The following is a 13,148-nucleotide window of genomic DNA, read 5'->3' on the forward strand; positions in this document are numbered from 1 at the left end:
TATAGGCAACATCTCCACTTTTTCAAACCCGCAGTTTATGAAATATACCCCTTGGAGTTCGGATATTCCATGTGGATTTATTTTTACAGATTATGATGGAACAGAAAGCAATAAGCATTTTATTTTCTCCCAAAGTGCTCGTCTGTACAGTGTTTTGAAGCTGCAGTCTATATGACGTGTGTACAGCAAGTACATTCTATATCTGTTGCCATTGGGTGGGTGAACCAGAATTCAGAAGAATTAGAAAAAAAAAAAAAAAAAACAGTTATCCATGTGAATTAAATTTCAACTGTACTTAGAAATGACACAAACAACAACTTACACAAATAAAGTTTAAACTTAGCTTTGTTACCAAAAACATATTTATAAGCACACTCTGCTCACAATTCAACATAACATACACTCTAGTGGATTCATAATGTGCTTGTTTGTTTCAATATTCCCAGCATTCAGAGCTTAGATATAGACTTGACCAAGCAAACTGTACAAGACCAGTGTGGAAGACACAACTAGCGGAGACGCGAAGCAGTATGAAAATGGGTTGGCGCTTTAAAGTTATCTAAAAAAATAAATAAATAAAATTTGGATACATTTATAAAATAGGAACTATAAAAATCAGAGACCAGGCATCAACAAAAAATATTAACAATTTAAACTGTTTTTGTGTAACTAATCGCTCTACATGTGCAACTGAAACTACCTGCTACATATATATTACATTTTTCAAATAACTTAAGTAGCTTCATAAAAAGTTGATTGTATAAATTTGTTACACAAAACCGCTGTATGCGCTGGTTGTAGTTTATATACAGGGCTGTCGCTGGCTGACTCAGCGCATTCCCAGCATCTGTCGGCTTTTCAGCTGAAAGTTCTTCTCCAGCTCACACAGAGCCTGCGCCCGCATGTTGGCCGTCTGCAGTCGCTGCTTTAACTCACTGCACTTCTCTTGTGTGGAGGGGAACCTGCCCCCACTGCGATTCTCTTTACTTTCAGCGCCAAAGTGGACGTTCTTCTTGCTCCTTGTAGAGGATTGATCCAAGGAAGGATCTGTAAAACAAAAGTGCCACATTGGTACGATCGTATAGTCAGTTGTTTTTATACATAACTTTTCACATTACGAGTAAGGAAAGGCACAGTTATAATTCCTGTATTTGCAGTCAAAGGTTAACATCCATTTTTTTGGTTAACAAATTTAAACCACTAGATGCTATAGGCAGACAGACATTTGATCACGCCTGGATGGTGACATGGAAGACAGAGAACATGGGGAAGTGTCTGTGTAGATACAGCCCCTACTAAGAAGGAACATATTCTGATTACTTGAACTGAAGAATGCTATTATGGTGAACTGTGCCCAGGTCCAAGCTCTAACTTCACACTAACCCCTTTCTTCTTTTTGTATTCATGAAATGGAATGGAATATATATATATATATATATATATACACACATGTGTGACAGGACTTCATTTAACATCTATAAAATGTTACTGGGGTTGACCCTATAATTTGGGAGGGGCAGGATGCTTTCCCAGCTTGGCCCTTAGAAACACACTTGCCCAAATTGGCAATATCCAGCTGCTCACTGACCATACGGGGCCCCTGTTAGTGCGCACACACACGAGGTGACCTTACATGCCTCCCGACAGTGCTAAACTGGAGTCATAGCTACACATGAGAGGGATCAGGTTATACCTAAACTGTCCTGCTCGGCCCGAGTCCTGGGGGAAAGGAGCAGAGAAGTTTTCGGTAAACACCACACAGGGCGACATCAGGTGCTTTGGCAGATACTGAATGTGTGTCCAGCTTCAGCTCCACTATAGAACCTACCACTCATTAAAGCACCATTAAAGTTGCCCTATTTATAATCCCTTCATCTCCTCCCAAAGCCTTCCTGACTATTTATATGATAGGCAATAACAGAATATCTCGGGGGGCAGCTAGTTGCAGGTTTGATTAGTACAGAGAGGAGGTGAGGTTTGTACATTGGATAATAGAACATCGTTTGCTATATGACCTCATCTCTCATTTTTTTTCTTTCCCCCCTTTAAGTTTCTTTCAAGTTAAAATATAGCAGTAACTTCTCCCCCTCCCTACTTCCCATTGACAAAATACATAAAAAACTTAGAGGAAACATCTTGTATTTTTTTTTTTTTCTTTTTGATTACTATGATGTTTGCATTTTTCCTATTTAAATATAAATTTAAAAAATAAATAAATGATATAACATTAACACCACCAAAGATTACAAAGGCTTCAATTTGTCAAACTAATAGTTTTGACTGATAACTGCACTCAGTAATGAGATGACCAAACTACTAGAACCATACTAGGCATCTGTCCAAACACATTAATATCAGGTAGACAGGGATCCAAGCTAAATGGAGAAATCAGAGTTAAGAGAAGCTTGGAAACCTGCTGGAGCACATGCATAAAGATCTGTTAATATTACATATGTGCAAGGTTTATTGTTTTTTTGCATGCTGAATGTAGTCATAACATAGTAGCAGTCATTCATATAATCAACATGTAGAACATTAGACAATTAAAAATCTGCAGACATGGACAAGATGAGTTACATATGACAAGTGCATTATTTAACTCAGTGTGGATTTAAAATACAGGATGTTACGGTTCATGTTTGAAGCCATTATATTGTCAATCGAAGCTCAAAAATTGGAGGGGGACAGGGAAGGCAAAGATGCCAAGAGAATACACACAGCCTACAAAAATACATTTATTTAACAGATACAGACAGGACAGCATAAAAACCATTACACAAGACAATAAAGTGCATATTCTAAAAGAACGTCCAGCACAATAACTACTTCTTTGGGTAGTTGTCCCAATCCATTAAAGCTCCCAAAGGCTTCCTGTCCGCTCTCATACCTAGGCCATTCTCTATAGCTGCCCCATAAAAACGTTCCTTCAACAGATTATAGTTCTTCATCAAGTTTTCAGCCCTACAAGAGAGGAAAAAGGAGCAGTGTTAATCTATTATTCATATGTGTAAGCAACACCTAGAAATATACTGCCAGTGATGTACACGGTGTAGACACATTCACTTATGTTTAAGGTCAGATTTTCAGCTTGTACATTGTATGGCGTAAGTGTATTTCCTATGTGCGTGCATTTAACATAATATTCTTGTATCAGTGTTTCAGGCGATCCCCATTGCTACTCTCATAACAGCCCAACCAACCAATGTTGGTAGTTACCCTCCCCCCCTCCTCTTCAGGCTGTTAATGATTTATGTTTCTAGGCTACCATGGCAACCACAGTCATAACACATGATTTAGTAGAGATGCTTTGGAACACCCCTATGAGTTGTTTGCATTACTAAATCCCCCCCCTGCCATCAATTGACATGACGAGAGCCTGTGTGTGCGTCTGGTAGCTATTTTGTTTGCCCTCCAGAGTACTTAACTTGCTAGCTAAAGCTACAATCCCACATAAAAGATTACATACAATCTTAAATAAAAAAAAACTCTGACCTTTGTCAAAAGCACCTTTACATTGGCAGGTCATCATCTTACCTGGACAGTTTATCCTCTGCAAGTCTCTCCCGCACACACAATTCTCTTTCACGCTCTGAGAAAACAAAATCATTTTTTGTAGCTAGGTAGGAAAATCTGATTTTGCAGTGTTCCCTCTTTATAAAATCAGCATAATACCAAGGTCAAATGCAGTGTTATAGTGAGGAATGTGTTGTGAAGTTGGCAATATGTAATGGAGTCAAACCTTTAGGTGCAGAGTCATAAAGAGGGAGCACTGCAATGACAGCATACCGCTTTGTAGTATATGGACCATATAATGAATGATCACAAGAAAGAACATTCAATACTTTACAAAATGTAACTGTGCACATACACCCCCCCTCCCCCCCTCCCTTTGCATCAAATGCAACAACTGCTCCTTGTGATAAACAACTGGCATGACCCATCAGAAAGGGGGAGGGGTGTTCTGTGTAGTAGGCAGGTTGCTGGCTGCTATATTAACCATGAACATGAATGTTATACTGTAAAGCAATTGTATGAACTCTTTTACTGTGTCACATTAGCTGCAGTCCATGCATGAAAGATGCCCTGGTCTGAAATAGATGTTCCACAGAGCATATAGACAGACATGTAGTTTATAGCTCCATTTGAACTACTTTAAGAAAAGCCCTGACATGCCCCAGAATCCTCCTAGAACATATTATGGGCCCCTCCAGACACAAAGAAAGGAAATACAAAAATTCATCATATGCAATCATGTCTTATGCCGATATGGGCACTCAAACTGGTCAGATGATACGGAGATGGCCCTTACTAAGGTAAATGGAATCTGAACAATAAAATGAATGCCCTGGAATATCTACCAAGAAGAAACGTCAGGTTGGTGGGTTTCTCGGAGAAGGTAGGTGGAAGGGACGCCTGCTCCTTTATTGAAGAATAGATTATATAAATATCTTTGCAGCACAAGCCCATTCACCAATGCCCATAGGTCACCAACAGACCCTCCAACCAGGCCATTATTCTGATTCACTAACTACAGAGACCAGCTGTATCTCTGGCCTGCACTAACTGCCTGCTCAAGAATTAAAATCATCGCATTCCTGTATATCCGTATCTCACTGAAAAGACCAAAACATGACAACCGCCCCAAACCCCTTCTTACTCTTGTACATTAACAGTAGTATTTTTTATTTTGGACACATTGTATCTGGAGTTTTGCACAGCTCATGCATTGTTGAAGTCTGCCTTTAAGAACAGGTGGGATAATTATTTACCCAGCAAAATACATGAACTTACTTATACATAATTAAAGACATGTGGCATGCCTCTGAAAAAAAACCCCACAAAAACCACCACACAATAGTCTAGATAAATAAAATATTTGTTGGTCCAATCTACTTTGAGTGTTACTTTGGAGGTGCTAACCATCCCCTTTTCTGGATTCCACCTTATAGAGTCCTGTAAGGCAGACACCCCTCTGTAGCAGTCCTGTATGGACTTGTCACAGCAAGTTGTTAGTGATTGTCCCGACTGCAGAATGTAAGACTGTGCTGTAGGCATATAGAGAATGCACCATTGCAGGCCTAAGAACCTGATCCACCACAGATTCTAAGAGAAGCTAATCTGAAAGTTAATCTGTTTAACCGACAAGCCATTCAGTCTCTGAGTGAAAGCGGGGAAAAAATAAAACCTAAAATCTGTAATAATGACCTGAAGTACCAAAAATACCACTATGCAGCTATAAGAATCATGGACAGGAAAGGAGGCCTCACCAGAAAATAAACTTTGCTTTGTACCCTAGGTAAACTACCTCTCTCATAAGTGTCTGGTAGCTTCTCTCACACACACACACACACACACACACACACACACACACACGTCCCTATACAAAACTGACCTGGTTGAGAGTTCCTATTTCATCAGGAACAAAGATACCTTTGAGTACAAGACAAGGGGGTATATTTAGTATGCGGCCGTACCATAGAATGCAGACTCCCGGCGCTTTGAAGTCATTTTTGTCAAACTGCAATTTTACTAAAGACAAAACCCAATGGGCTTTGTCTCTTATAAAAGTGCAGTTTAAAAAAATGACTTCAGAGCACCAGAAATAGCCCACCAGGTCTTCCATGGTGCCTGGTCTCACCGAGATATATTTGTGCACAGTACAGATTACTACGGACATTCCTATCAAGGAAGCTCCCCCATAATGACATTCCAAGGCCTCTGGGTACCTTTGTGAACACATCAAATATTTTATTTTGTCTCTAGTGCTTTGGTCAAAAATATATTTATGTTCTGAAGTGTTTCAAACAACCATCTTAAACAGTAAGGTCTCCACTGAGGTCCTAACAAAGTCCTCAAGATCCTCAGATTCAGACCATGTGCCGGATCCTACCTCATTTGACACTACACTCTCTTAAGTTTGCAGAACCTGACCGTAGAGAAGGAGAAGATGAAGCCGCCTGGAGTTTGGTTGTTTATATAAAACTGAAGGGGAAGTCAAAGACAACAGTGACAACACGGAGGAAGGCAGAGGATGTAAATCTTTCCATTATCCCAGAACATTACAGTACGGCCAGGAGACCATAACTTTATTTTCTTCCATTATAAACTGCACTTTAAAAAGTGAACTTACGCTCAAGGCGTTCCTCCCTCTCCTTTAAGGCTCTCTCCCGGGCCAGCAGTTGCTGTTCCTTTAACCGCACTTCAGATGGCGCCGCGTCTGGCTGGTGAACCCGCTCCTGTTCTGCGGATCGCCGGGCCCGCTTCTCAGATATTCTATTTTGCTCTTCTAAAACAGAATCGGCCAATAGGGAATGCTGCAAAATCTCCTCAATGGAAGGCCTCAAATAATCCTATCAGAGAAAGCAAAACAAGAGACATGAAACATGAAACATGAAACATACAAACATCCCAACATGTTTCTTCTCTGTAACAAGGACTAACCCCCATACACACAGGTATATGATTGCTGTACTGGTTATTAAAAGAAGACAAACGATTTGTATTGTTTGATTCCTTTCATGAAACATACAGAGGTGTTCAAATATATTGTTCCAGTTTCCGGAAGAAGAAAAAACAACAAAAAACCCCCCCCAACACAAACACAAGCATATGGGATTGAAGATTAATATTGGTTCAACTAATACAAAAAGATATTTGTAACCATTAATATTTAGAAACTCAAGCTATTTTGCATATCTATTATGCACCATTGTACAAGCTATTAGTTGTAACAAGTCAAACTTACATTTCAGTCTAATGTGTATAGAACGGCTTCCCCCAGTCACTTAGACATAATAAGACCTCAAAATTTAAGGTCTTCAGACATGAACCATAAATGGGGGAAACACATGTTCAAGTCATTTGTTATTCTACATTCCTGCTATTACAGATAGCGGAGCTCCTGCCACATCTGTAGAACAGCGCCTAATAAGATTTCACATAAATAAATATTATACTGCTGTGTATCAACCAATCCACACACTGCATTTCCTTGCAGCAAGTCTACAGGCCTGTCAGTCTGTCTGCTCTGTTAGAGAAGCATTTGCCCTGTAACATGGCTACCTGTTGCAAGGAGAGGCGGGGGGGAGGCATGGTGGATTTACTGGATTAATTCTAAACTCTTTAATTAGGTCACTCATTTTTTCAGCTCAATAAAACACCTTTGACTATAAACAAGGCAGTTATTCAATCAAATCGGAACTCACCTTAAGATTTAACATTTTTGTAATAACTTGGTTCAACTCTTCAGAATAACGATATGGAATTCGTCGAAACTTTCCTATTCTTATCTTTTCTGCCAATTCTTTCTGATTATAAGCAGTGAAGGGCGGCCTTAAACAAAAAGACAGACCAATGAAGTCAGCAAACGGGGTTGCAGAGTGAGAAATTTAATACTTCTCTCCTTCAAGGACAGTACTGAGAAACTAAACACTGATGCATGTGTACATGTCAAAAGCTTTACAAAAAGCTTCCCCCTGGGAGGTGGGGGGAGGGGGATCGTGCTAATCAAGAAGAAAAAAAAACACAAAAAAACCCAAAAAACACGCAGACTTATAATACTTACGAAAGTGCACAAAGTTCATAAAGAAGACAACCCAGAGACCATATATCAGACTTCTCATTGTAGGACATCCTATTCATTTGCTCCTAGAAATTGCAAACCATATGTCAATAACAAAGCCTAAACAGAGTTTTCATATACAAAGCATACAAGCAATAATCCATGGACACAAACAGTCATCTTGAAAAAGGCCACTAGATGTAAGATACAAGTTGATCAAAAATGAAAATAAGTAGGTCTAACTAACATACACATTAAATGACGAGAGGTAAGGTTTTAAACTTACTAGAACTTGATCATTATCTATACTGTATCTAACCAGAGATCTTATTCATGTATGGTGCTTGTAGGTTGTTTTTCCTTTTTATAAAAAAGGCAAGCATATGAAGGGCTGCACATGCATTGCACCAAAGACTGAACCAGACCGTTCAGATCATCATCAGCAGCTATTTATATAGAGCTACCAATTCCACAGCGCTGTACAGAGAACTCACTCACAGATATCAGATAAAGAAGCTGTGAGACCCAAAATCTGTTGTATTTTAAGCGTGGACCACTTAGACTTTCCGTATATGCAAGATCCATGGAAACCTGACCTGATCCTCACAAGTGTGAATGCACTTTTGAATAGATTGCACTCATCACCCCAATACACTGTAAAAACATGTTCTAGGTTGTCACAGATCTGTAAGAGTTATTATGCATAAGAAAGTGACATCTCTACCATGGACAAGCCACCGTCAACAAGGTACTTACAGGAGACATGTAGTATGGAGTGCCAACAAACGTCTTCGCAAAACTGGTGTCATGGTGCAATATTCTGGCCAATCCAAAGTCACCAAGTTTCACATTCTTTTTGGCATCTAGAAATATGTTGGCAGGTTTCAGGTCTCTATGGAGAACAGTATGACCCCCGTCACTTCTTTTGTGGCAGTCTTTAAGGGCTAAGGCAAGCTGAGCAAACATACGCAGTACGAAGTCTTCTTCCACGTACTGCCTACAACAGGGGTGAGAAGAAAAAGCTGATGAGTTTGTGCAGACCTTCTGGTCCTATGACAAACAATTGTATTGTTCATACAGGAGTGTGGTAACATACCAGTATGACATAGACTTCAAGGTACAGACAGTACCCAAATGTATGCATGTAGCGTAGGTGTATTCATAGAAGATGTACCCCGTTATCTGAGATAAATAGAAGCATACCTCTCCTTAGTGCATTTAGCAATAAGACTGGCCAGGTCGCCTCCTTCACAGTACTCCATCACTATGTAAAGAGTAGTATTTGTTCGATCAATGATACGGTCATAGTAGCGGACAATGTTTGGGTGCCTCAGTTCCCGCAACAGGTTCACTTCAGAGACCAGCATCTGTTTCTCTGCCTCACTCATGGTACCATAGTCCAACTCTTTCCATACCAACAGCTGGGGGCAAGAATTATATATTATAAATACATTATGCAATAGCTATATATGCCAAAAGCAAATAAAACCATATCACAAGGGAAAGGTTATTATACGTCTATTATATGTAGATGGATAAAGGTTTAAAGGGGAAAAGGGATGATGCAGCAAGCATTCTAAGATAGCCGATTGACTTTAATCAATGAGTACTGCCAGCTATACACAATACAACCCTGCCACTTGGCCCCAGCAGGTGGGCAGAGTCCAACTTCACCTCACACTTAAGAGGCCAAATTAGACAGCATCCAGACATTGGCACTCCTGATTGCACTAACAGAAACCTGGTAGAGATCTAGCTTCTCATCAGAAGAGGGCAGCACACACTGACAGCTGCCATCTGACAACAATCCACATGACTGTCATTGCATTATCATAATAGCTTTTTTTGGCATCCACAAGCTGCAATATTGGGCCGATAGCCTGATATCACTGCTGATATTGCAGCGTGTGATCAGGATTAGGGAACGTATTTTGGTGCAACACACTCCAACATATGTGTATTTTTACGGAGCACGGCAACATACACTGCGCACGCAGCTTCTGATTCAATTTTACTACAGCTGTTCTGACATTCAAATAAGAGCTAGATTATAGAGCAAACTATTCAAAAACAAATCCACATATTTGTTGTGGGATAGTACTCCAAAGCCCTATCTATAAGAAGGGATTCCACTTCAGCACACCAGTTTGGATATCATGCTAGTGATCTAAAGCAGCTCTCCAAGCCTTTAACTGCAGCCCCGTTCTGCTTTATAGTCAGATTTGTTTGTTATAGCTTGAAACACTTGATTAAAATGCCTGCTGCTATATTACAATCTTTGATAAAATGTATTGTTTTAACTTGTTACTGAGGTAATGTAATGTCCTTTTGAAGATTAGAGTGTCATGCAGACCCTGAAGTATCAGGTTGCCCATCACTGATCTTCATAGAAAGAAAAACATAAAAGTACTACTTAGGAAGTCAGTCAGATTACTGTAAATACATATACAGTTATTATCCTTTAATTGTGAGGCACCACATGATTCCCATTGCGCCTTACAGAATACAAACAGTAGACCATACAGGGTAACGCAGTACAGAACAATAAACAAATAATACCAAGACTACAAGCATAGCTGGTACAGTGACATTGGATCAGAAGAATGGGTTTAGAGACAGGAGGCTCTTACAGCTCCTAAGAGCTTACATCCTACAGTTTAGAAACATGGCTGGCTTTGGAAATGTACATTTAAATATGGAACAACAAGGTTTGGAGGCTTCCTGAAGCCTTTGCAGGTATGACAGCAAAAAGTATATACTCTCTTTCTGCCTCTTGTTTTTAACACACTAGATAAAAGATCACAGCCATTTACCCAGACATTGGGTTATTTGCATTACTTAGTTGCACAGGCTGCCAGCAATCATTGCCAGTCCAAACAAATGACGTCTGTCAAGCACAAAGACAACATATCCAGTTACCTATGAGTATGGTGGACCTCATAGTTATAGCTAGAAGAGAGAAATCCCTGGATGATGCACAGTCAGTCTTACTGGGCATGCTGGGATTTATAGTGCTACAGTAGCTGAAGAGTTCAAGCTGCTCCAAATCCACAATCATCTTATGCACACTGCACCCTAGCGGCCATGGCAATAACTGCACTAAGACCACCTTATAATACCTCTCACCTTCCCGTCACCTCTCCTACGAATCTTCTGGCACTTCCCATAAGAACCCGAACCTATCGTGTACATGACATCGTAGTCCTCCACCCGTGACGGCATCCTCCCGTTAGCCAGGTCTACGCTCCAGCTGCGCCCCGTACTCCGGTCCTGTAACAACCCACACCACAGCCGGGCTCCACTGCAGCAACAGTGACGGTTTAAACTTACTGCCCTGCTAGCGACCTGCGCGCCGATTGGTGGCGAGCTGCACGCTGCTCTCCTGCTGATTGGCTGCCGGCTCTTGGCTTCTCGCTCGGTGATTGGCTCAACGCAGAATGCGGCCGCACAGACGGCTGTTGTTGTTACGCGTCAGTGAGAGTCGAGCTGGGAGGGTGGGAGCGCGGTCGCCAGGCGACGGACGCGGCGCGAGGTGAGCGCGCGCGTTTTCAAAGGCACATTCTCTCAGCTCTGTGCGCGAGCTGCCCGCCCAATTGTAAAGCGTCACGTGACACCGCGCGCCAGCACCATAGCAACAGGGCCCCTGGCACCTGCCATAAGTTTAACCCAGCTGGATGTTGTATAACTACATAACAGGAGCTAATAGTTCCTAGCACACCGATAGCAGGTGGCCCTAGGGCCACATACAGGCCTTCCAATGTGGCCCCCAGCTCTTTCCTGCTTTATGGTCAGATTTGCTTGTAACACTGACTTATAACACCTGCTGATATGTCTCGTTGATAAAATGTGTTTTATTGACTTATTACTGCTCATCTGAAGGTTGCTGGGCCACCCATGTGGCCCCTGAAGTATATCAGGTCGCCCATCACTGCCCTAGCATCTGCCATTCATGGGTGCTGGGTATAGCTCCTGGCCCCTGCCTGGGGCCCTTATAATTATTAGAATGGGTTCATTATTACAACAGGACCAGTGCTTAAGATGGGCCCCTGTGTCTGTGCTACGCCCGCTTCTTGCAGTGCAAACTTTTTGGTAATAACAAAAATAAAAATAAAGTACTTGTTAATTACACGGGCACCACACTGCTAGTGCTACCTGCACAATTTAATCGTCTCACATCTGAAATCTACCCTGCCTGGTACTGAATTGATTTGAGCAGTTTTAAAATGGCACCTGGGCCCTTAGCCCCATTAACCCTTGTGTCGCTCTCCTTGCCCTAGTAGTGGAAGTGTCGCACTGGCCGTCAGAGCTCCTGCTTTAGAATAATAGTCCGAGCCACAGACCTAGAGGCTGCACTCAGGCCTGCGAGCACTCGCCACCATTTCGGGGTTTGTTTCATTCCAAACAAAGAAAGGTGAGGAAAGAAGGTGGGCATGCAACGATTAGAGAGGCGGACGTACGGCAGCATGAAAGAGAGAAGGGGAAAAGGGAAGATAAAGATGTACGAAGACAAGATATATTTAACACATACAGAACAGTAAATAAAATACATGTATTTGGATGTTATAAATGACTACTGTCCATAAAATGCGATCTTACAGTTGCTCCTGATTACAAGCACACCCACTATCACTAATCATCAGCACTTACATCAAACCTGTCATTGGTGCAAATGATGGAACAGAAAAACATGTTCCTATGAGATAAACAAAGCTTTATTCGGACATTGCTGTGTGCGCTTGAGTTTGGCGCATCCTTCTTGTACATTGGCAGAGCGATTTTACTCAAAATATGGCTCATATCGCCATTTTCTTAATGAATCAGGCCCTGTGTGGTTGTATGGCACTCTGTAATATGTTGGGCCTCAATAAAAGATAATAATGTATCTCATAGTGTATATTATATCCATTGTGATTATTATGCATTTTACTGCTTATGTAATTTTATGTTTAGTGGTGTTTTACTTCAATCCTCTGTAGCCATCAATATGATCAGCACACACAGACATGCAGGAGACAAGGAATGATAACAAAAAGGTCCTTTCACCCTAAACAAACACCTCTTAAAATATTCCAGACAAAGTGTAATAAACAAAAACCTGTTTACTACATAATAATTGTTTTTCTTTCCTCCTTTCATTAGGATTCACTAATACACAATGCAGTTTTGTTACATTGCTATAATTTGTTTTGGGGACTTGATAAGAAACCTGGGTTTGTACGTCTTTGAAATGCAAAGTCTGTGTGGATCAGTGATTGTATTTGTGTCTACAGTATTGTCCCTGAAGCAGTAATGCAGCCAATGATTAAATAGCTGCAGCGATGGGTCAAAAGCTTGATCCAGCTACTGTGACTCCACAGTCATATTTGCTGCTATTCTCCTCACTCAGGTCTCTGGGTTGGAATCTAATAATCAGACTAGGCTATAAATACAATCATTGGATTAAATTTCTGTGCTGCAACTTCTCCTTTATTCCCTGTGTCAGGCTGATCTAAGACATACTTGCCAACTCTCCCGGAATGTCCGGGAGACTCCCACATTTTGGGGGAGTCTCCCGGACTCCCGGAGGAGTATGGCAAAATCCCGCATT

The 13,148-nt window shown here is 41.1% G+C and overlaps 1 protein-coding gene across 1 annotated transcript; it reads right to left on the bottom strand.

The window, feature by feature from the left end:
• Positions 1-344: 344 nt before the first annotated feature.
• Positions 345-11,028, bottom strand: NEK2 (NIMA related kinase 2). Its single transcript, XM_075204215.1, has 9 exons — positions 10,688-11,028; positions 8,765-8,982; positions 8,318-8,558; positions 7,565-7,647; positions 7,206-7,332; positions 6,131-6,350; positions 3,535-3,589; positions 2,888-2,961; positions 345-1,047 (listed from the first exon to the last, which is right to left on the bottom strand). The coding sequence occupies exons 1-9, from the start codon at positions 10,781-10,783 to the stop codon at positions 830-832; spliced, it is 1,332 nt and encodes a 443-aa protein (XP_075060316.1). The 5' UTR covers positions 10,784-11,028; the 3' UTR covers positions 345-829.
• Between the last annotated feature and the right edge of the window lie 2,120 nt (positions 11,029-13,148).

This window comes from Mixophyes fleayi, chromosome 3 (assembly GCF_038048845.1).
Source record: "Mixophyes fleayi isolate aMixFle1 chromosome 3, aMixFle1.hap1, whole genome shotgun sequence".
NCBI classification, from domain to species: domain Eukaryota; kingdom Metazoa; phylum Chordata; class Amphibia; order Anura; family Limnodynastidae; genus Mixophyes; species Mixophyes fleayi.

Coding starts and splice junctions, on each gene's coding strand:
- NEK2 (XM_075204215.1), bottom strand. CDS start 10,783: ATGCCGTCACGGGTGGAGGACTACGATGTCATGTACACGATAGGTTCG. Junction 7,648..8,317: donor CTCCATACTACATGTCTCCT/GTAAGTACCTTG, acceptor TGCAATTTCTAG/GAGCAAATGAATAGGATGTC. Junction 1,048..2,887: donor AGCTATAGAGAATGGCCTAG/GTATGAGAGCGG, acceptor TTTGTTTTACAG/ATCCTTCCTTGGATCAATCC.